This window comes from Schistocerca americana, chromosome 9 (assembly GCF_021461395.2).
Source record: "Schistocerca americana isolate TAMUIC-IGC-003095 chromosome 9, iqSchAmer2.1, whole genome shotgun sequence".
In the NCBI taxonomy this organism is placed as follows: domain Eukaryota; kingdom Metazoa; phylum Arthropoda; class Insecta; order Orthoptera; family Acrididae; genus Schistocerca; species Schistocerca americana.
In genome coordinates, this window is record NC_060127.1 from 125,795,776 (window position 1) to 125,820,730 (window position 24,955).

A 24,955-nucleotide genomic window follows, 5' to 3' on the forward strand; every position below is an offset into this window, starting at 1 on the left:
CGAAACAACATGGAGTTAGCCCATCGACGGCAAGCCGAATGTTATAACCAAGGCAGAAGCGTTTTTCAGGCTAAGACCGGGGATAAGGTGTTGCTGGTCGGAAAGCTCGTGGTATGGAAACTTGTGAATTTGTGCAGCGTTTCTTCGGACCGTGTGTTGTCACTAGAGTCTTAGGTCCTGTTAATTTGTTAGTTAAGGAGCTTGCAATGGGGAAGAGGTTTAGAGTGCACCTTAGTCAAATCAAGCCTGTTAGATAAGTCTCTTTGCCTTCTTTCTGTGGTGGTAAGACAAAGGGGGAGGAGGCTGGTCAGGTTTGAGTGGGGGAGGTTGAGCCATGGTGCGCCTTTTCTGGCACACTAGGTCTCTGGCACGACTATCCATTAGGATGCTATTACACTATCAAATTTCTTTGTCAAATATCTTTGTCCAATATCTTTGTCAAAGATATTTGGTGGTGTAATAGGGAACTTTGTCAAATGTCGTCCAATATTTGATCAAATCTAGGGCCTCGCTGAAGATTTGATCAAATAAGTCGCTTGTCTTCTGTTCACTGCAATGTGACATGTTACCACATGGAGCGCTAGCATCGCTGCATTCTGTCATCTATTGTATTTTTATAAACATTGCGGGTAAATACGATTGATGTGTGCCGACAACTACAAAATTAATAGAGATGTATGAAGCAGATGAGGTGCTTTACAACGTGAGGCACGCTGAATCCAAAAATAGATTACGAAGATTGGAGACCTGACGTAACCTAACCTAACCCTCTCCTATAGCAAGGAATCGGAGTGTTACAGTGAGCCTGTCTTCTGCAGATGTAGCAGTTCTTAAGTGTATATTGTGCTTTGTGATATGAGGATACACTTCATTGAGCACGTACAGAAATGTATGCTCATCCATTCTTGAGTAATTGATGTATGACTTGACGTCCTTCACTATAAGCTCACGTAACAAGTTTTGTTGAATGCTTTTATCGTGTCGTCGTAAAACCCACGGCTTCACCCAGGTATGTTTCCTTTTTTTTCCCCTGCTTCTTTTCTGCATATGCACACAGTGCAATTGCGGTACATGCAACTGCTGCGGTTAATAACAAGTTGTTGTTGTCAGCCATCTTGAACTTTGACGAAAAATATGATGACAGTGTAATACCCCTTCCAGCGCTACGTCAAAGATCTTTGTCAAATACATTTGACGGAATATTTGATCACATCCTTGATCAAATCTTTGACAAAGATATTTGATAGTGTAATACCGGCCTTACCCGGGTGTACTACAATCTTTGCCGCTATTGTGATCTGGTGGTGGGTATCTGCAGTCAGGGAGTTGGTCGTCGGACTCGCTATGAGGTGCTAGGACGTGCTTGAGGGGACGAAGGAGTAAAACACGGGTGGCCAGCAGCAGTCTACCTTGCAGGACGGTCAGGAATTTGTGGGGCCCTTGCCTGATGTAAACTCCAGGAGACGCTTGTCGCATTGCGTTGGTGCCTGTTTTCTCGGACAACGCTTCTCCATTGAAGGTGGAAGTGGTTTTGGTGCCTTTGTTTGGTGGAACTATTTGCGTTGTAGCGACTATCACTTGTTGGTTGCTCTAATGTATGTGCTGTTGAAGTAAGAGCAAGGTGTGTGATCGCATGGAGACCAGCTGTCACTACTTCCTTTAAGGAAACCAGGGTCCCCAAAATATGTAGTAACTGTAAGGTATTAAAGATACTAGCTCATAGTCTAGTTCTGATTTTATGCATACCATGCTTACACAGTTGCCAGTTACATTACAGACCTATGCAACCAAATTAAAGTGCACAAACCTAGTTTTGTTGTGAAGTTGTGCATTTGAATAATGTAATATTATCTTTAAATTATTTCCGTGTCATCTTTGTACACATTGTCGGCCTTAATCATATGTGTAAATATTGTTGGGTAAACTATGAGTGTAAAGGTCTAATATTATTTTACAGCATTGCATTTGTGTACAAGTCTTAGTTTAAATCATTTACAGCATTGATATTGCTGCAAAATTTAAGTAGTTTCTATTGAAAGCACTTACAGTTTTTTAACTTATATTTTGAGGTTCGCCGATGACATCGTAATTCTGTCAGAGACAGCAAAGGATTTGGAAGAACAGTTGAACCGAATGGACAGTGTCTTGAAAGGAGAGTATAAGATGAACATCAACAAAAGCAAAACGAGGATCATGGAATGTAGTCGAAATAAGTCGGGTGATACTGAGGGAATGAGATTAGGAAATGAGACAATTAAAGTAATAAAGGGGTTTTGCTATTTGGGGAGAAAAATAACTGATGATGGTCGAAGTAGAGAGGATATAAAATGTAGACTGGCAATGGCAAGGAAAGCGTTTCTGAAGAAGAGAAATTTGTTAACATCGAGTATAGATTTAAGTGTCAGGAAGTCGTTTCTGAAAGAATTTGTATGGAGTGTAGCCATGTATGGAAGTGAAACATGGACGATAAATAGTTTAGACAAGAAGAGAATAGAAGCTTTCGAAATGTGGTGCTACAGAAGAATGCTGAAGATTAGATGGGTAGATCACATAACTAATGAGGAGGTATTGAATAGAATTGGGTAGAAGAGGAGTTTGTGGCACAACTTGACTAGAAGAAGGGATCGATTGGTAGGACATGTTCTGAGGCATGAAGAGATCACCAATTTAGTATTGGATGGAAGCGTGGAGGGAGACCAAGAGATGAATACACTAAGCAGATTAAGAAGGATGTAGGTTGCAGTAGGTACTGGGAGATGAAGAAGCTTGCACAGAATAGAGTAGCATGGAGAGCTGCATCAAACCAGTCTCAGGACTGAAGACCACAACAACAATAACAGCATTGTTTATTGATCTCTTAACTTATATTAATTGATGTTTGCTTGGTGTTTCCCATGTTTTCTGCGAGTTTGGGTGCGTGGGAGCGGCGCCACGTTCCGCTTCGGTGCACAGAAGTTGTGATGTGCCGACTAATGGGCCCCGGCGTTTATGTGTTGTTTTGGACGGCTGGTCTGCTGCTTCCGCCATTTTAAGTTAAGTCACCTTTTGCCCAGGGCACCCTCACATCACTGCCCATTTGATAAACATTTAACATCTCTCATGTACTTAAAAAAATAATTTTAATTTTGTTTACCAATGAATTATATTAAGTGTAATGTATTGTGCTGGTTGCGTTATTGCTCAGAGAAAATTTTTATCTTATCCACCTTTTTAAATTACTTCAGATTTATTGTTCATTAAGTAATTCTAATTTTCTGCTTGCTTGAGAAGGAAACTATTGGTCATTTTGGATATAGTTTTTAAGACGGCCACGTGTTGATTGTATGTTAGCTGTTTTATAAATGTGGTCTTGAATAAATTGTTAATTTATTTATTTATTAGTTGTGTTTAAGGAGTGACATTATTGGGGCTTGACATTTCAAAGTCAGAGTGGCGCAGTGGGAGCGTGCTGGGCCCATAACCCAGAGGTGGCTGAGCACCTGAAGAATAATTTGGAAAATATTTCGAGTAGACTTCCCCACCATGTTATAGTTCTGGGTGGACATTTTAATTTGCCGGATATAGACTGGGAGACTCAAACGTTTATAACGGGTGGCAGGGACAAAGAATCCAGTGAAATTTTTTTAAGTGCTTCATCTGAAAACTACCTTGAGCAGTTAAACAGAGAACCGACTCGTGGCGATAACATATTAGACCTTCTGGTGACAAACAGACCCGTCCTATTTGAAAAAGTTAACGCAGAACAGGGAATCAGCGATTATAAAGCGGTTACTGCATCGATGATTTCAGCCGTAAATAGAAATATTAAAAAAGGTAGGAAGATCGTTCTGTTTAGCAGAAGTGACAAAATGCAGATTTCAGAGTACCTGACGGCATAACACAAAAGTTTTATCTCAAGTACAGATAGTGTTGAGGATCAGTGGACAAAGTTCAAATCCATCGTACAATATGCGTTAGATCAGTATGTACCAAGCAAAATCGTAAGAGACGGAAGAGAGCCACCATGGCACAACAACCGAGTTAGAAAACTGCTGCGGAAGCAAAGGGAACTTCACAGCAAACATAAACATAGCCAAAGCCTTGCAGACAAACAAAAATTACGCGAAGCGAAATGTAGTGTGAGGAGGGCTTTGCTAGAGGTGTTCAATGAATTCGAAAGTAAAGTTCTATGTACTGACTTGGCAGAAAATCCTAAGAAATTTTGGTCTTATGTCAAAGCGGTAGGTGGATCGAGAGGATGACAGACTAAAGGCCGAAATACTAAATGTCTTTTTCCAAAGCTGTTTCACAGAGGAAGACTGCACTGTAATTCCTTCTTTGGATTGTCGCACAGATGACAAATTGGTAGATATCGAAATAGACGACAGAGGGATAGAGAAACAATTAAAATCGCTCAAAAGAGGAGAGGCCGCTGGACCTGATGGGATACCAGTTCGATTTTACACAGAGTGTACCATAGGTCTCTAGAAGAGCGTAGCGTTCCAAAGGATTGGAAAAGGGCACAGGTCATCCCCGTTTTCAAGAAGGGTCGTCGAACAGATGTGCAGAACTATAGACCTATATCTCTAACGTCGATCAGTTGTAGGATTTTGGAACACGTATTATGTTCGAGTATAATGACTTTTCTGGAGACTAGAAATCTACTCTGTAGGAATCAGCATGGGTTTCGAAAAAGTCGATCGTGTGAAACCCAGCTCGCGCTATTCGTCCATGAGACTCAGAGGGCCATAGACACGGGTTCCCAGGTAGATGCCGTGTTTCTTGACTTCCGCAAGCCGTTCGATACAGTTCCCCACAGTCGTTTAATGAACAAAGTAAGAGCATATGGACTATCAGACCAGTTGTGTAATTGGATTGAAGAGTTCCTAGATAACAGAACGCAGAATGTCATTACCAATGAAGAGAAGTCTTCCGAAGCAAGAGTGATTTCAGGTGTGCTGCAGGGGAGTGTTGTAGGACCGTTGCTATTCACAATATACATAAATGACCTTGTGGATGACATCAGAAGTTCACTGAGGCTTTTTGCGGATGATGCTGTAGTATATCGATAGGTTGTAACAATCGAAAATTGTACTGAAATGCGGGAGGATCTGCAGCGAATTGACGCATGGTGCAGGGAATGGCAATTGAATCTCAATGTAGACAAGTGTAATGTGCTGCGAATACATAGAAAGAAAGATCGCTTAACATTTAGCTACAATACAGCAGGTCAGCAACTGGAAGCAGTCAATTCCATAAATTATCTGGCAGTACGCATTAGGAGTGATTTAAAATGGAATGATCATATAAAGTTGATCGTCGGTAAAGCAGATGCCAGACTGAGATTCATTGGAAGAATCCTAAGGAAATGCAATCCGAAAACAAAGGAAGTAGGTTACAGTACGCTTGTTCGCCCACTGCTTGAATACTGCTCAGCATTGTGGGATCCGTACCAGATAGGGTTGATAGAAGAGATAGAGAAGATCCAATGGCGAGCAGTGTGCTTCGTTACAGGATCGTTTAGTAATTGCGAAAGCATTACGGAGATGATAGATAAACTCCAGTGGAAGACTCTGCAGGAGAGACGCTCAGTAGCTCGGTATGGGCTTTTGTTGCAGTTTTGAGAACATACCTTCACCGAGGAGTCAAGCAGTATATTGCTCCCTCCTACGTGTATCTCACGAAGAGACCATGAGGATAAAATCAGAGAGATTAGAGCCCACACAGAGGCATACCAACAATCCTTATTTCCACGAAAAATGCGAGACTGGAATAGAAATGCGAGACTCAAGGTACCCTCCGTCACACACCATTAGGTGGCTTGCGGAGTATGGATGTAGATGTAGTTGTAGATGTCCGTGGATTGATACCACGCACTGCTACTAATTGTGACTAAGAAAGTCGTAGCGAGTCCGACTACCAACTCCCCAACCGCAAATACCCGCCACCAGATCACAACAGAGGCAAAGGTCGTAGTACACCCGGGTACTTGATAGTCGTGCCAAAGATCTGGTGTGCCAGAAAAGGGACACCATGGCTCAGGAGGGGGCAGAGGTTGTGGTCACCCACTGATATGGGCGATAATAGAACTTATAACGCCATCCATCTGAGGTCATCAGAGCTTGAAAAAAGCTCCATGATTGAGTTCAAGATTGTGTCTGTATGGATTCTAGCTGTGCTAGAACGCCCATACCTATACTACTACAGTAGTCTGACATGGCACCAAACAAGCTATTGGCAACTAGTTTTCAGTAATCAAGTTTTGTACGTAGAAAACCGGTGTTTGTTAGTAATTGAGTACTCACACATTTTTGATGTTTTCAAAACCGGAAGCCTGCCTGTTTTTACATTAATTCTTATAAATCTGTGCTTGGTTCTGAAAGGGCCAATGTCAATATTCGTCAAAACTGGTTTTATTGGTGTACGCTATATAGTTTCACAGCCCTTCATATTGTTAAAACGGCCAATGTCTAAGCCCCATAGGATGAGAGATACTAGGGGTTTTAAGTTGTAAGCCCCAAAGTGTTTTATTAAGTTTCCAATCGGCAGAAAAGGGCCAATCTTGCCCTTGGCCTTTATTGCTGACGGATGGTTTCAACAACAGAAACAATGCTTTGGCATTGGACTTAAATCTGGCGGGAATACACAATAATAAGAGTTGTTCCTTCAACAATTCCCCTTACTATTCGGCACATTGTTAGTGAGGAGTCTAGACAGTCATGGTGGACACAAGCATGTTTCACAGAGGCGATAAGGAAGAACTTGAGGAACAAACTGCATCTTAAATATCACCGCTGAAGTCATCACGTTGCCTTGAAGATAAGTTTACCAAAATAAACTAGTATCAGGAGCATTTATCCCTAATTTTTCCAAAACAAGACCATAAATTAACTGGTATCTCTATTTAATGCCAATCTAAAATATTATCATCCGCCTTTTAAATTTATTTCATTTTTATTTTCTTTAAGGTCATCCCAGTACCACTACAGAAGGAAATTCATGGTTGTCATTATTGGCAGACGTGATTTCAAGTTCTGATGAAGATGTTTTTGAAGATTCTGATGAATATGTTCCAAGAGGTGGCGAAAGTAGTGATGAAAGCAATGACTGAGGGAATATAGCCGTACAAAAGACAGTTAAAAAATCTTCAAGGACGAAGAAATTGATCTAATTCAACCGCAGCCTGGCAATGAAATAACAAAGTTCAGTGGAAGGTGGAGGAAGAAATGTGATCCAGAGGATCAGCCAGAAAAAGAAAGCGAAACGAAAAATTATGGGAGAAAAATTGAAGTAAAGAATTTTAAACAGCAGGAAATGAATATGTGACGTCGAAATGAAAAGTTATACCTGCTAAAGTTCTGAAACCATCGTGCAAGTCCAGGAAAAATTGTGAAGGAAAAGTAAATGACGATGAGAGAGAGAGAAATTGTTAAATAGAATATTCCGAATTGTCCCCAGAAGCTCAAAATCAGTTCATAGCTAATATGTGTCTGAGGAAAAGAAACATGTGGAGCGTTTAAGGAACAAACCTGAAGGAACTGCAAGCAGGCGAAAATATTCCAGGAAGAACTTTCTTTACAGTCCTTCTTTGCAGACTAAGATAGAAGTATGTCAGGATATGTTCCTTAGCACATTTTCTTTAACACAACAGAAGGTAATAATAATCGAGGAGAAAAGACGCGGCTCTGAAGGAGGAGTGTGTTCTGAAGATGGACGTGGTAAACATTCTAATCATCCGAAAGTTCCATCTGACGACATTGATTTCATAAAGGAACACATTAACATATTTCCTTCCTACGTAAGCCATTATTCTCAATCTCATTCTTCTAAAAAATGTTTATCTCCAGACTTGAATATTTCAGCAATGTACCGGCTCTGTCAAGAATTTTTCAAAACCAAAGGTATGAAGCCAAGAAGTGAAGCGTGTAACCGAAGAGTTTTATTGACCTGTTTCAATCTTAGCTTCCACAAACCGAAGACTGACACTTGTGCAAAATGTGACAAACACGTTATGATGCTCAAGAATTGTACTGATGATGCTGAAAGTTGTAACGTTGAAATGGAACAGCAACATTTGGATTTATCCTAGGCTGCTTACGATCAGAAATAGCTTCTTGTCTATATGATTATTTGATGAAACTGGCCAACGAAAGGTACACCTGTACAGCGATTCGTGGACCACACAAAACAGTAATATTTTTATTGCCATCCTGTTTCTGAGAGTAGTGGAAGAATTCATAATTCAGGGAAGACGTTTGGAAATCAACCACAAGTTTCTTGAATTTGGACATACTGACTTGGAAGTTGACTCAATTCACGCAGCCATTGAGAAGACAAGAAAACAACAACTGTTGAAGTAGAACTGCCAAGAGACTGGGCCAAATTAATGCGCATGGTCCCCGAAAGCCACCCATAACAGCAATAGACCTGGAACAAAAGGACCTCTACACACTTAAAGACCTGATGAGAAGCCATTATCTGCAAGAAAATTAACACAGAAGGAATCCTATTGTTTGAAACAAGATAAAATAGATGAAGTATCACTCAGGTATGCCAGGAATTGTCTCCTACAAACACAGTTACTCCTCAGAAGAACCATTCAGGATTATAAATCTGAACAGAAAGAAAACTCGATGCTTGTCTATGCCAAAACTTGCACCTATTTCTGAAGACATCATACCTATTTCAGAAAAGAAATTATAGGACTTACGGGATCTCTTTCCGTACATCAATGTAAGCAGTCGTCCATTCTACATGCAGTTCATCAATCAAATGAGAGCCAATAGACAGTCAGATGAAAGAGATAAACAGATATCTTACGAAGGGAGGATGAGGATGGTGACGACGGAAACGAGTGATATATTTTTTCTGTCCCCCCTTCTATAGTGTCAACCATAGTATATCCAAATTATTTGAATGATATTAAGAATTTTGAATAAAGTTTCCCCGCTGCTTACGAGACCGAACAGTGTTTTCATGATTTACGGAGATAAAATGTGTCTTTTGGAACATGTAACAGTTGCTATCAGTTATTAAATTGCAGAGGAATGAATAAAGTGATTTAATTAATCTTAAAACTACCTGTTTCTGGTTATTCAGTGTACCTGACCCTGATGTCCAAATGGGCAATGTCAAATAATTTAAGAGAGTTCATGATTTTAAAGCAGGCCAATATCCTCGTAAGGCCTTTAATTCTGAAGTTGAATATTCTAGAAATTTATTATTTAAAAATAAGCTTTACTTAAGATGATTTACTATAATGATGGTAAGAAATAGCCACAAATAGCCGGCCGGAGTGGCCGTGCCGTTCTAGGCGCTACAGTCTGAAGCCGAGCGACCGCTACGGTCGCGGGTTGGAATCCTGCCTCGGGCATGGATGTGTGTGATGTCCTTAGGTTAGTTAGGTTTAATTAGTTCTAAGTTCTAGCCGACTGATGACCTCAGAAGTTAAGTCGCAGAGTGCTCAGAGCCATTTGAACCATTTTTGAACCAGCCCCAAATATACTGTTAATAGAATGAGATTTTCATTCTGCAGCGGAGTGTGCGCTGATATGAAACTTCCTGGCAGATTAAACTGTGTACCCGACCGAGACTCGAACTCGGGACCTTTGCCTTTCGCGGGCAACTGCTCTACCATCTGAGCTACCGAAGCACGACTCACGCCCGGTCGGTAGCTCAGATGGTGGAGCACTTGCCCGCGAAAGGCAAAGGTACCGAGTTCGAGTCTCGGTTGGGCACACAGTTTTAATCTGCCAGGAAGTTTCATACTGTTAATAGTTGTCTAAAATTGACAGAAAATATTCAGAAACAAACTAAGATTCTTCACATTGGCCCTTTTAGAACCAAGAAATAGAAATCTCCTACGTCCCTTTTGTTGCCATCTTGTTACACACATGTACTATGTAAATGTGGGTGCAAATATTGAGAACAGGCTAATATTTTTGTATAATTTATTTTTAAAAAACGCAGCTGTTTATACACAACAGTCATTTTTCTGGAGTGCCAGCTTCAACTAAGCATGTTTATCAGCTGCCGGTCGTTCCATTTCCTGGCATTATCCTGAGGGGTGCGCCCAGAGCTGTTCCTGGCCCCCTTGTCGGCGCCTGCCTCCAACAGTGCAGCTGCTGCATCTGCGTGCCCATTGTACGCTGCCCAGTGCAGCGGAGTCGTCGCATTCGCATCCGTGGCGTTGGGGTCGGCACAGGACGCCACCAGAAAGCGCACGGCAGCCGTGTGTCCAGTCATTGCAGCCAGGAACAGGGGCGTGTTCTGCCAGATGTCCCTCGCCTCCAGGTCAGCCCCTGCGGAAAGCAAAGCCTTCGCCACCTCCACCTGCCCCTGTCGTGCTGCCCAGAACAGGGCGGTCCATTTCCACTGCCCCCTGGCCTCGACGTCTGCCCCTGCAGCCAGTAGACACTTGGCCATCTCCACCTGTCCGTTTCTTGCCACCCAGTGCAGGGCGGTCCAACCGTCGCTGTCCGTCGCCCCCACGTCCGCACCTGCAGCCAGCACGGCTTGCATTTCTGACATTCGTGACTGCTGAGCTGCTTCCAGCAGCCTCCTGCCCTTCTCTCTTCCCGAAAGTCTCCTGCACAAAACAAAGACATTCTCACACGTTGCCATACACACATCTGATCACGGAATCACATCTACACTATTGGCCATTAAAAGTGCTACACCACGAAGATGACGTGCTACAGACGCGAAATTTAACCGACAGGAAGAAGCAGCTGTGATATACAAATGATTAGCTTTTCAGAGCATTTACACAAGGTTGGCACCGGTGGCGACACCTACAACGTGAGGGAAGTTTCCAACCGATTTCTCATACACAAACAACACTTGACCACCATTTCCTGGTGACACGTTGTTGTGATGCCTCGTGTAAGGAGGAGAAATGCGTACCATCACTTTTCCGACTTTGATAAAGGTCGGATTGTAGCATATCGCGATTGCGGTTTATCGTATCGCGACATTGCTGCTCGCGTTGGTCCAGATCCAATGTCTGTTAGCAGAATATGGAATCGGTGGGTTCAAGAGGGTAATACGGAATGCCGTGCTGGATCCCAACGGCCTCGTATCACTAGCACTCGAGATGACAGCCATCTTATCCGCATGGCGGTAACGGATCGTGCAGCCACGTCTCGATCCCCGAGTCAACAGATGGGGCCGTTTGCAAGACAATAACCATCTGCACGAACAGTTCGACGACGTTTGCAGCAGCATGGACTATCAGCTAGGAGACCGTGGCTGCGGTTACCCTTGACGCTGCATCACAGACAGGAGCGCCTGCGATGATGTACTCGACGACGAACCTGGGTGCACGATTGGCAAAACGTCCTTTTTTCGGATGAATCCAGGTTCTGTTTACAGCATCATGATGGTCGCATCTGTGTTTGGCGACATCGTGGTGAACGCACATTGGAAGGATGTATTCGTCATCGCCATACTGGCGTATCACCCGGCGTGATGGTATGGGGTGCCACTGGTTACACATCTCGATCACCTCTTGTTGGCATTGACGGCACTTTGAACAGTGGACGTTACATTTCAGATGTGTTACGACCCGTGGCTCTGCCCTTCATTCGATCCCTGCGAAACCCTACATTTCAGCAGGATAATGCACGACCGCATGTTGCAGGTTCTGTACGGGCCTTTCTGGATACAGAAAATGTTCGATTGCTGCCCTGGCCAGCACATTCTTCACATCTCTCACCAATTGAAAACGTCTGGTCAATGTTGGCTGAGCAACTGGCTTGTGACAATATACTAGTCACTAATCTTGATGAACTGTGGTATCGTGCTGAAGCTGCATGGGCAGCTGTAGCTGTACACACCATCCAAGCTCTGTTTGACTCAATGCCCAGGCGTATCAAGGCCGTTATTACGGCAAGAGGTGGTTGTTCTGGGTACTGATTTCTTAGGGTCTATGCACGCAAATTGCGTGAAAATGTAATCACATGTCAGTACTAGTATATTTTTCCGATGAATACCCGTTTATCATCTGCATTTCTTCTTGGTGTAGCAATTTTAATGGTCAGTAGTGTAAAAGCACACATGTGCAAACCGAACTAGGTGTCGCAGAGGTTAGCACGCTTCACTCGCATTTGGGAGGACGGCGGTTCAAACACTGACCCGGCCAATCTGATTTAGGTCTTCCGTGATTTCCCTAAGTAGCTTAAGGCAAATGCACGGACGGTTCCTTCGAAAGGGCATGGCCGACTTCCTTCCCCATCCTTCCCTAATCCGTAGAGATTGATGACCTCGATGTTTAGTCCCCTCCCCCGAATCAACCAATCAACCAACACATCTGCAGTGACAAACGATGAATCTACAATTCTCTCCCTTCAGTGATGCAGAGCACTTGGACTTCCTCTGTATATTAAGGTACAAATGTATCTCGCTCACAAAATCTTCATCCACTCTGCACTGAAAAGTCCTACATTCCATCTAATTCAGTTGTCCCACTTTTGTCATGCTGATTGCTGCCACTATGTTCCTTTGCTCTCTGGATGTCACTGTTAAGCAGTCGTTGGCCTCCAGTGAAAGAGCACGCAGCCAATACTGCCTGTAGTAATCCCTTCCGACACTTGGAAATGTGACGAAGCTAATCACATCTCCAGGTTTTTACAAAAACTATTCTGCCGTGGTAGCAAAAATTCAGCTCCTTTATTCGCAAATATCTTGACACACCATCATCAGGGATACAAGATACCATTTAGCCAAAATGATTCACATTTAGCAACAATACTAACTCTCCTCTACTATCCCTCCGCAAACACACATGTTGCCACATGCACACATGCACTTTGCACAGATAAAAGCGTCTGCACAATAATAGGACACACACACAGACAGACTTGCAGCCTTAATTCTTGTGATGGCAATGCCTCTCAAGGTAACAGCAAAACATGTAGGTCATAAGAGTAAATGCACATTCCATGCATTTGTCTAATTTACGATATGAAAATTTGCTCGAAGTGAATCTGAGCTTCCTGAACACCTCGGAGACCTCTCACGCCGCTGTAGATACTAAAAAAAGATGGACGTCATGTCATAAGTATCTGAAGCCCCCTGTACAACGACCGTAACAGCTGAGTGTTGCTTTTCCTCAGATGTAAAATGTAACAAATTCTTTATAAGTGAATGGAGTTAACAGCAAATTTATTTTGTTACTCTGCCGAGTGAAGTGTTCCACATGAGAAACCCACCCTCTGTCAACCAATCAAATGGCCACTTTTTACTGGTATAAAATATAATGCCCAAATGAAAGTGCTGTTGCCGCTGTTTGAAGTGAAAATCGTACACTGCATACACTCAAAATGGATCGTAGTGTTCTCACAGCTGTTCGTTTCTCGATTCTTCATCTTTCCTATTCACTAACGAAGCAATAAATGTAAACTCAGGATGCCTCTACAGTGGCCAACGACGAAAGGTTGCACAGTGCTTTAAAAGGTGGAGACCATGCACTTCAGCCTGCCTCTGATGTGAATTACTGTCGACACTGACCCACAGTCTGACACAGAATACTAGTAATGGTGCCACATAGCTTTAAAACACACAGAGCACTGGCAGAGGTCAAAGCCAGAACGCCGACATTCCTCCAGCCCTGCAAACATTTCCAAAGGAACTTTGCTCGTAATCAGAGAAACACGCGCACTGCAGTATCACATTTATCCGCCGATACCGGGTTAGCGACTTTATTGTACAGCGTGTGGCCCGTGCGGCAATGTAAATAACGGATGTACGAGTACAGGTCGTAGACGCGAGGTTGACGACATATGTCGGTTTGGGACTGGCCCTGGTGGTGCCAAATGGTGAACCGACCGCTCCCGATATAACGGGAAATCCGGGTTTGAGTCCCTGTCCGATGATTCCATTCTACAGCTGATGGTTGTCCATATTCGCCACTGCGAATACATGTAAAGCGTTTCATAAGGACTGTAGTCGCTGTTCCTTTGCGTCGTAATCAGAGTAACATGGGCACTGCAGTATCATACACTACTGGCCATTAAAATTGCTACACCAAGAAGAAATGCAGATGATAAACGGGCATTGATTGGACAAATATATTATACTAGAACTGACATGTGATTACATTTTCACGCAGTTTGGGTGCATAGATCCTGAGAAATCGGTACCCAGAACAGCCACCTCTGGCCATAATAACGGCCCTTGACACGCCTGGGCATTGAGTCAAACAGAGCTTGGACAGAGAGCTTGGACAGCGTGTACAAGTACATCTGCCCATGCAGCTTCAACACGATACCACAGTTCATCAAGAGTAGTGACTGGCGTATTGTGACGAGCCAGTTGCTCGGCCACCATTGACCAAACGTTTTCGATTGGTGAGAGATGTGGAGTATGTGCTGGCCAGGGCAGCAAGCGAACATTTTCTGTATCGCCCCCTTGAACCCACCGATTCCATATTCTACTAACAGTCATTGGATCTCGACCAAAGCGAGCAGCAATGTCGCGATACGATAAACAGCAATGGCGATAGGCTACAATCCGACCTTTATCAAAGTCGGAAACGTGATGGTACGCATTTCTCCACCTAACACGAGGCATTACAACAACGTGTCACCAAGCAATGGCGGTCAACTGCTGTTTGTGTATGAGAAATCGGATGGAAACTTTCCTGATGTCAGCACGTTGTAGGTATCGCTACCGGCGCCAGCCTTGTGTAAATGCTCTGAAAACCTAATCGTTTGCATATCGCAGCATCTTCTTCCTATCCGTTAAATTTCGCGTCTGTAGCACGTCATCTTCGTGGTGTAGCAATTTTAATGGCCAGTAGTGTATGTACCGTATAAAAATGAAAATTCTTAGATTGAGAGGTTGCTTAGCACTTTCTGTAAAAATTTTCGCAGATACCACGTGGATATCAACTTCTTTAGTAACAATGATTCAGTCCAAAATATTACATTGTAATGACCAGTATGCTTGTACCCTCGTGCGCAGAAAAGAGAGCAACGGTGACCCAGCCGTTACCGTGTTCATTCGTGTCCTTGTTAGCGAGAGTGAAGTTCAAAGCCCCACCGCAAAACACCGATGGACCATGCAAGATGACTTGGGTGTCTACGAAATCCTTGGTAGTAATAGATATGTTGTCTATTGCTTTAAAAACTGTAAGAAGCGAACGCCTGTCACCTCTGGTAATGTACGATTTGTTACACTTTTCCACTGTCGATGCGGAGCCCAGAAGCATGCAGGTCAGTCCTGCAGTGCTACGCGAACAGAAATTTCCCGCATTGATTAGAGATGTGATATTCATAGGGCATGTACACTAGTATGTACTGCAGAAATGATTAGCATTTCAGTCGCCTCAGTTCAGCACATGTCCTGCTGCCTGGTAGCCACAGGGTCCGCCATGGGCCCTGATAACTTGTCCCATGCGTGATGGCATCGAGGCATATAAGGCGCGAATGGCGTCCTGTGGTATAGCCATCCACGCTTCATTCACCTGGTTCCAAAGTTCATCTATGGTGGTCGACACTGGGTGATGGCGGTGCGCCCGTCGCTTCACCACATCCCACACGTTTTCGATTGGCGACAAGACTGCTGATCTGGCGGGTCAGAGCAAAAGGCTGACATCCTGCGGCACCAGGAAGGCACACGTTCATGCAGCAAAATGTGGTCGTGCGTTATCTCGATGGAAAATGGTGACTGGGGCAGTGTGTACAAAGAGTACAGCTACGGGTCGCAGAATGTCATTCACGAAGGTCATATAACGGCTTTTCTCCTTGATGATTTGGCTTGATTTGTACTTGGACTCGGCTAAAGCTCGGCTACAGTCGGTACAGTGTTGAGATCGTTATCAAGTTACGATGACGACGGTACACAAACGAAATGTCGACGTGCGTGAGATATTTACTTCACCAATAATAGTAATTAATCGTTCGTAATCGATGTTTAACTGATTAATGACGAAATATTAATGATAAAACCAATGCAGTCACATCCACAACAAATTCCCTACAAGCTGGTCGCAATTTCAAGTATCTAAGAAATCGTAACTGTGGGCTTGTTATTTGAGTCAAAGATTCTACACAAGTGCCGAGCGCTACAGTCAAATATTATCGCCGCGCGTAATTATTACTCGGGAGTTTCTTGTCAAGAATTTGATAGAATTTTAAATCACAAATGCACGACTTGGCACGAGAGGATGTTTTATTGCACAATATCAGTCACTTCCTAACCGAGCCTTGACAAGAAAACTTTCCCAGGTGTTGGGGGGATTTAAATTATATGCTTCGGACCTATCACTGAAGTTCCATAAACCACTGGCTATTATGAATGAAAATTGTCTATCAGTGTTCGTTGCCTAAATCACTGTCTAAGTAATGTTTAGTTCAATTATCTAGTTAAAAGTTCACTTTATTGTAGTGGATAAAAGTCCTCCGTTCGAATTATAATGCCGTGATATTTGAAGTCAGAAGATCGTATTACAGCGTCATAATAGATCGCAATTATTCAATTTCAAAAACATTCTAAGCGCGCCTACATGTACGAGCATTCAGATGTATGACCTGCTTCGGCTAACTCTCGTAACGTAGTGACAATGCATTGAATTATACTTAGTCATTACTCACGATTCCCAAAGAGCACTCACACGGAGCATTCTTTGGGATCGTTGGTTCTACTTTGCGAATGTTAATTTATGCTAATTTTGCGATTTATTATGATTTTGATTTTAATTTTACTGAAATTTAATCTTTCTTTCGTAGATTGCTAAATTGTCAAGTCTTTGATTCCTGATTTAATTACTTGTTATTGTCCTAATCATAGTGATAAATGGATCTTCGTTCGCTTATTCACTTTTCTGGGAATTTGGGACTTGGGGGGAAATCTTTGGGGTATTGGGAGCTAATTTTTGATTTTTTATTTCTCGTCCGAGGAAGTGGCATTACAGTCACAGTGTGCTGGACACACACAAACTGTGATTTATGGCTGTACCCAACACCACCCCCACACCATAAGGCCTCGAGTCGGCCGTGTATGTCTCGTGCCAATGCAGTCACTGTGATGCCGCTCCCACTCTCTGGAGCGAACCGAAATGCGGCCATTACTTTCAGACAAACAGAAACTAGATTCGTCAGAAAACACTATCGGATGCCATTCTTGTCGCCAGCGACGTCGGTCCATGCATCATTCACGTCTAGAACCTTTCTGCACATTCGTCAAAGACAGGCAGAAAAGTGGACGACGGGCACGTAACTCATGCTGTAATAAACGGTGACGGTCATCTCTGGTAGTGTACGATTTGTTACACTTTTCCACTGTTGATGCGGAGCCGAGAAGGATGCAGGTCTGTCCTGCATTGCCACACGAACAGAAATTTCCCGCATTGATGCATCACGTTCTCTCACGACAACAATGCGCCCTCTTTCGAACTCACTGATTTGACGGTACGGATCGCTCACACGTCTGCGAGGCGTGCTGCACGTCTGATCATGTTACACTGATCCCTTACGTTTATTTTACAGCGACAACGAGAGCGGCAGGCATACTTTACCGGTAGGTGGTGTTGCGACGCGATATCGATGTTGGCCTTGAACCTGCTGGCCGACATGGTTCAAATGCTAATCGTGTCTGCAGAACATAGTAACGTACATATCCTGTGAATATGAACGTCCTACTTGTAGTCGCTCAAGATGTTCTGTTTTCTCTGAAAGTGAGTGTACATATTCCAGGTGGCTCTGCTATATTTCGTTTAATGTATGTAGGAACACTAATACGAGATGTGTGTATCTTAGGATTTAATCAGAAAAAGTACCAAGAACACGACATAAAAAATTGATGATACTCTGGGAACAATTTTTTTTTTCATTTATAAAGTATGGCTCACATTTTCCTCTCTATGTTATTGTAGACTATTATACAGTCGTTGCTGTCATAATTACAGGCATCAAACGCTAAGATATCATTCAGTTGTGTTGAGTTGTACCGAGAAGCGGTACCTTACACAAGCAGTAATATAAGTGAACTCATTTTAATGCGTTGAAAACTGACGAATAAGTCTTTGGCGATGGAACCAGTGAATGTGCACTGAAATGAAATGATGCCAGTGCAAACGTTGCACCTGCAGCTTAATACGTAGGCTGGAACACACTGCCAACACTGCTGTGGATACACTATGCAATGGAATCTACTATTGTCGCTGATAGCACACGTTGTTGACATACCTACCTTACCTCCGAGTAAATGGACGCGCCCGACCCACGTCACCGGCGTGCGCACGGAGTTGATGTGCTACAGTTCGTACAGCGCGACAGTGTCATCAAGGGGTGCGGGGAATCGGCATTGCCGTTCAGAACAGTGGCACGTTGGGTAAAAGCCTTCAACGAAGGTCGGCAAACTGTGGCAGACATGCATCGGACAGATAGTCCTAGCGTCTCAGAAGAAGAAGTGCATGCTGTAGCCGCGTTAGTGAGCAGTGATCGACGCCGTACGATTCATGAGCTTGCCCATGAAGCCGGATTAGCGCATACGACGGTGCTTCGGGTGCTGAAGGAACGCCTGGGCATGCGAAAAATTGCATCACGATGGGTTCCGCATGAATTGACGGAAATGAAGAAATGGATGCGTTTCGACGCTGCTCAGACGCACTTGGAGCGCTATGAGAGCGAAGGAGAGGCTTTCTTACACCGTATGTTAACACTAGATGAGACATGGGCCACATCGCACGAGCCAAAACTGAAACTCCAATCCAACGAATGGCGTCATTATGGATCGCCGCGAAAGTCGAAAGTGCGTCAGAGCCCCAGTATGGCGAAAGTTATCGTGATTCATGTGTACAACTGTGATGGTGTTATCCTAATGCATTATGTTCGTCCATGGCAGACCGTCAATGCACAGTATTACTGTTCGTTCTTGGAGCATCACATGCGACCAGCTTTGCAAAAGATGCGGCGACGCTTTCTGCGCAACCCACCCATCATTTTGTACGGCAATGCGCGGGCGCATACGGCGCAAGCTGTGGCTGCTCTGTTCGGTCGATGGGACTGGGAAGTACTGTACCATCCACCATTCTCCCAGGACGTAAGTCCTTGTGACTTTGATTTGATTCCGAAGATGAAGGAACCACTTCGTAGCGTTCGCTTCAGAACTGTTCCAGAGATTCGACGGGCTCCATTCGCACCATCAACAGAACAGGCTCTGCTAATGGTATACTACGCCTTCCACATAACTGGGAACGGGTTCTGCACATTGCTGTTGACTAGTTTGATGGACAGTAACAAGTGCAAACATATAACTCTTTTGTATCAGTTGTGAATAATGAGTTGCCACTGTCTAAGTTCCAACCCTCGTATGATAGATTTTTTTTTTCTTTATTGAATCTCGATTCCCCCCGAAGGGGGCGGGCAGGCAGCAGCTTAGTATGCCGCTCTTCAGCCGACAGACTTTGTTTTAAAACAGGAGAAGATAATATATAATAGAAAACAGGCGACAAAATCGGAGACAAAGGGTAACATGGCGAAAAACAAAATCGAGGAACTTAAAACAGAGAACAAAGGGATGATGATGCTAATAAAATACATATGAAGCAGACAGGTAAAATAATAGACAGACAATTAAAAAACACGGCGACTGTCTGGTTTCTGTTCGCAAAAGACATAAAATTCACACCCAGCGACAGCATGGTTTCTGTTCGCAACATGGAAACGACGAAACAACACTGAACAATCACTGGAACACTGCACTGAAATGTGACACACCACAGTTGAGAGCAGGTGGGGGAAATCTGGTCAGATGATGGGAAAATAAAAAAGGGGGGTAGGTGAGGGAAAGCGAAGGGGGGAGGAGGGAAAGGAGCCAATGGAGGATGAGGACCCATAAGAGGGGTGGGGGTGCTGGGCAGACACAACAGGGAATAGGGAAGGCAGAGGACGGGAATACAACAGGACTCTGGAGGGAGAAGCGAGTTAGGGAAAAGTTTTTTTTTTTTTTTTTAGGTCATCAGTCTACTGACTGGTTTGATGCGGCCCGCCACGGATTCCTTTCCCGTGCTAACCTCTTCATCTCAGAGTAGCACTTGCAACCTACGTCCTCAATTATTTGCTAGACATATTCCAAACTCTGTCTTCCTCTACAGTTTTTGCCCTCTACAGCTCCCTCTAGTACCATGGAAGTCATTCCCTCCTGTCTTAGCAGATGTCCTATCATCCTGTCCCTTCTCCTTATCAGTGTTTTCCACATATTCCTTTCCTCTCCGATTCTGCGTAGAACCTCCTCATTCCCTACCTTATCAGTCCACCTAATTTTCAACATTCGTCTATAGCACCACATCTCAAATGCTTCGATTCTCTTCTGTTCCGGTTTTCCCACAGTCCATGTTTCACTACCATACAATGCTGTACTCCAGACGTACATCCTCAGAAATTTCTTCCTCAAATTAAGGCCGGTATTTGATATTAGTAGACTTCTCTTGGCCAGAAATGCCTTTTTTGCCATAGCGAGTCTGCTTTTGATGTTCTCCTTGCTCCGTCCGTCATTGGTTATTTTACTGCCTAGGTAGCAGAATTCCTCAACTTCATTGACTTCGTGACTATCAATCCTGATGTTAAGTTTCTCGCTGTTCTCATTTCTACTACTTCTCATTACCTTCGTCTTTCTCCAGATTACTCTCAAACCATATTGTGTACTCATTAGACTGTTCATTCCGTTCAGCAAATCATTTAATTCTTCTTCACTTTCACTCAGGATAGCAATGTCATCAGCGAATCGTATCATTGATATCCTTTCACCTTGTATTTTAATTCCACTCCTGAACCTTTCTTTTATTTCCATCATCGCTTCCTCGATGTACAGATTGAAGAGTAGGGGCGAAAGGCTACAGCCTTGTCTTACACCCTTCTTAATTCGAGCACTTCGTTCTTGATCGTCCACTCTTATTATTCCCTTTTGGTTGTTGTACATATGGTATATGACCCGTCTGTCCCTATAGCTTACCCCTACTTTTTTCAGAATATCGAACAGCTTGCACCATTTTATAGTGTCGAACGCTTTTTCCAGGTCGACAAATCCTATGAAAGTGTCTTGATTTTTCTTTAGCCTTGCTTCCATTATTAGCCGTAACGTCAGAATTGCCTCTCTCGTCCCTTTACTTTTCCTAAAGCCCAATTGATCGTCACCTAGCGCATTCTCAATTTTCTTTTCCATTCTTCTGCATATTATTCTTATAAGCAGCTTCGATGCATGAGCTGTTAAGCTGATTGTGCGATAATTCTCGCACTTGTCAGCTCTTGCCGTCTTCGGAATTGTGTGGATGATGTTTTTCCGAAAGTCAGATGGTATATCGCCAGACTCATATATTCTACACAACAACGTGAATAGTCGTTTTGTTGCCACTTCCCCCAATGATTTTAGAAATTCTGATGGAACGTTATTTGTCCCTTCTGCCTTATTTGACCGTAAGTCCTCCAAAGCTCTTTTAAATTCCGATTCTAGTACTGGATCCCCTATCTTTTCTAAATCGACTCCTGTTTCTTTTTCTATCACATCAGACAAATCTTCACCCTCATAGAGGCTTTCGATGTATTCTTTCTGTGGTGTCATCGCCAGACACCACATTCGCTAGGTGGTAGCTTTAAATCGGCTGCGGTACATTAGTACATGTAGGACCCGCGCGTCGCCACTGTCAGTGATAGCAGACCGAGCGCCACCACACGGCAGGTCTCGAGAGACGGACTAGCACTCGCCCCAGTTGTACGGACGACTTAGCTAGCGATGCACACTGACGAAGCCTCGCTTATTTGCAGAGCAGATAGTTAGAATAGCCTTCAGCTAAGTCCATGGCTACGACCTAGCAAGGCGCCATTAGCATTACATTGCATGAATCTACAGTGTCTCACTTGTATCGTCAAGAGCGATGTACAACAATGATGGATTAAAGTTAAGTATTCCAGAAGCTACGTACTTTTCTTTATAGCATTCATCACGTATCCTGTTTCAGACCTCTCTAGCCTGCGTGAGTTTAAGCGCGTGCCTTTTGGTTACCCGTCACTGTGGACTGGCTGTCTTGTCAGTCCACAACACTTTCCACCTATCTGCTCTCTCCCCTGCATTGAACAGTGGAATTCCCGTTGCACTCTTAATGTTACCACCGTTGCTTTTAATGTCACCATAGGTTGTTTTGACTTTCCTGTATGCTGAGTCTGTCCTTCCGACAATCATATCTTTTCGATGTCTTCACATTTTTCCTGCAGCCATTTCGTCTTAGCTTCCCTGCACTTCCTATTTATTTCATTCCTCAGCGACTTGTATTTCTGTATTCCTGATTTTCCCGGAACATGTTTGTACTTCCTCCTTTCATCAATCAACTGAAGTATTTCTTCTGTTACCCATGGTTTCTTCGCAGCTACCTTCTTTGTACCTATGTTTTCCTTCCCAACTCCTGTGATGGCCCTTTTTAGGGATGTCCATTCCTCTTCAACTGTACTGCATACTGCACTATTCCTTATTGCTGTATCTATAGCGTTAGAGAACTTCAAACGTATCTCGTCATTCCTTAGTACTTCCGCATCCCATGACTATTACATTTTCGTCCCCCTTTACATACTGCATTACCCTTTCAATATCCTTATACACTTTCTCTATCTGTTCATCTTCAGCTTGCGACGTCGGCATGTATACCTGAACTATCGTTGTCGGTGGTGGTCTGCTGGGAGAAGTTAGGTGGGAAGAAAACACAGGATGGATGGGGGGAAGAGGGAGCCCAGGGAATGGACGGGGGAAAGTAGGGGGGGGTGAGGATCAGAGTTGATAGGAGGGATAAATGGAGGGAGAGGGCATCATCCGGGAGGGGGAGTTGATGGAAGCCACCTTGGGAAAGGAGATGAAGGGTGTAGAGACGGAGGGCAGGGGGGACACAACAGTGAAGGAGTGGCAGGGGGTGGGGACGGGAGAGGAGAGGAGCAACCAGGTGGTGAGGGGGATCAAGGTGGCGGGAGGTGTAGAGTATGCGGATATGTTCGAGGAATAGGAGCAGATGGGGTAAAGGAATGAGGTCATAGAGGATCCGCATGGGGGATGGGAGGCGTATATGGAAGGCAAGGCGGAGTGCATGACGCTCAAGGTTCTGGAGGGACGTATGAATTTGGGGGGGGGGGGGGGGGGTATGATAGATCTGAGATGATGGTTTTAAATTTGTGTCAGAAGAGGACTACAATCGAAATTTTTTGTTAGCGTGAGCTGTTATCGAAACCGTTTATTTGATCTCCAGCTTTGAGAAACAGTTGAAAGGTGTTCTTTATCCCTTACGTGTAAGTGTCTTTAACCTCACTATCCCTTAAAATAATGACAGTGTCAGAATGATCGGTTGAATTCAGTTGCAGCACTTTCCCCATCATCCAGCTCCATACGTCGTCCTCTGTAGTGCACGGCATTACAAGCCCTGCAGAGGCACACTCATTGTCGGCCCTGGAGCGGGCGCGCCGTTACCCATAAGACTGACGGGCGAGCGACGAACTTTGTACTCAAGAGTAGCGGTCTCTATGTTCCCAAAGTAACCCTGTATGAGCTCAATAACAGTACACTTTTCGTTTAATTATACAATGGAAAATGTAAAACATTCTTGGTATTCTTGCCACGTCAATTCTGGATAAAATCTCGAGCTTTCGACGATTACCTCCATCGTCATCGTTGGGGGGCGACTGTCTTCGCCGCTTTTTTTTTTTTTTCTTTATTGTAATTTGAACACCCCATACAAGGTGGGCTGGCAGCGGAAAAGTGTACTCCGCTCTTCAGCCATAAGCAGTACAATAAAAGAGAAAGGGAGACAGAAAAGTAACAGACTGGCGGTTTGAAAAAACAGTAGATACAATAATTAAAAAACATGAAGCCGTTCACACTCGACGAAACAAACAAGAAAACTGTCGGCACTGTGCACAAACACTGACGAGTTAGACGACACATGTGAACGAAGGAGCGTGGACGGCGAAAAACACTGATGCACAAACACGACGGCACAGACACTAAACCGAGGGCGACGATCTCCGGCGCGCGAATGTTCACAATGCGTGTGCGAGTCCGGGGACCTGCCAGGAGAGGAGGAGGAGGAGGAGGAGGGGCAGGGGGAGAGCGAGAGGGGAGAGCAGAGACGCTACAGGCAGGGGGGTGAGAGGGGGGGAGAGAGGAAGGGGGAGGGGAAGCCCGGGGGAAGAGGGGTGGAGGGAGGGGATGGGGGAAAAGGAAAGAGAAGGGAGGGGAAGAGAAGGGAGGGAGGGTGCCTAAGGGAAAGGACACCGGAAGTGGGGGGGGCAGGGTCAAAGTTGATAGGAGGGGTAGATGGAGGGGAGGAGGACATCATCAGGGAGGTGGAGCTGGCGGAAGCCACCTTGGGAGAGAGTAAGGAGGGTGGAGAGATGGAGACCGGGTGGGACGTGGGAATACAGGAGCAGCAGCGGGCGGGGGTGGGAGAGGATCGGGGATACGAGCGGGTGAGGAGGATCAAGTTTACGGGAGGTGTACAGGATCCGTATCCTTGCAAGGAAAAGGAGGAGGTGGGGGAAGGGGATGAGATCATACAGGATCCACGTGGGGGAGGGGAGACGGATGCGATAGGCAAGGCGGAGAGCATGGCGTTCAAGGATTTGGAGGGATTTATGTCTTCGCCGCTGCTGTGGTAGCCTCTTTATAGCCCGTGGACGGCTTCTGATTAGTCGGCGATTACGTACTGCTGTCGCAGACGCTGTGTGGGGCGGTGGCGCCACCGCTTCCTTTGGAACGAAAATCGTGGAAGGAACGTCTCTGATGCTTCTCCGCATCAAGCGCTCGTTTCCATGCACAGCTCAGATGGTATGCGCTGATGAGGTTAAAGTTATTTTGGCTCATTCTTATTTCTACAGCCTCCTTAATAACAGAATCCCAGTACGTGGAGGTATGGGACAGAATTTTTGTTTCATCGAACAAAATTTTATGTTTGTTCGTGAGGCTGTGCTCTGCAATTGCTGATTTCTCCAGTTCTATATTT

At 44.4% G+C, this 24,955-nt stretch overlaps 1 protein-coding gene across 1 annotated transcript in view; it reads right to left on the bottom strand.

Annotated features, from left to right (window-relative positions):
* Positions 1-9,914: 9,914 nt before the first annotated feature.
* Positions 9,915-24,955, bottom strand: part of LOC124551218 (poly [ADP-ribose] polymerase tankyrase-1-like) — an 82,385-nt gene continuing 67,344 nt past the window's right edge. Inside the window, exon 6 of the mRNA XM_047126207.1 lies at positions 9,915-10,567. Within this exon, the coding sequence (XP_046982163.1) occupies positions 9,988-10,567 (580 nt within the window). The 3' untranslated portion in view covers positions 9,915-9,987. The remainder of the gene's footprint in view (positions 10,568-24,955) is intronic.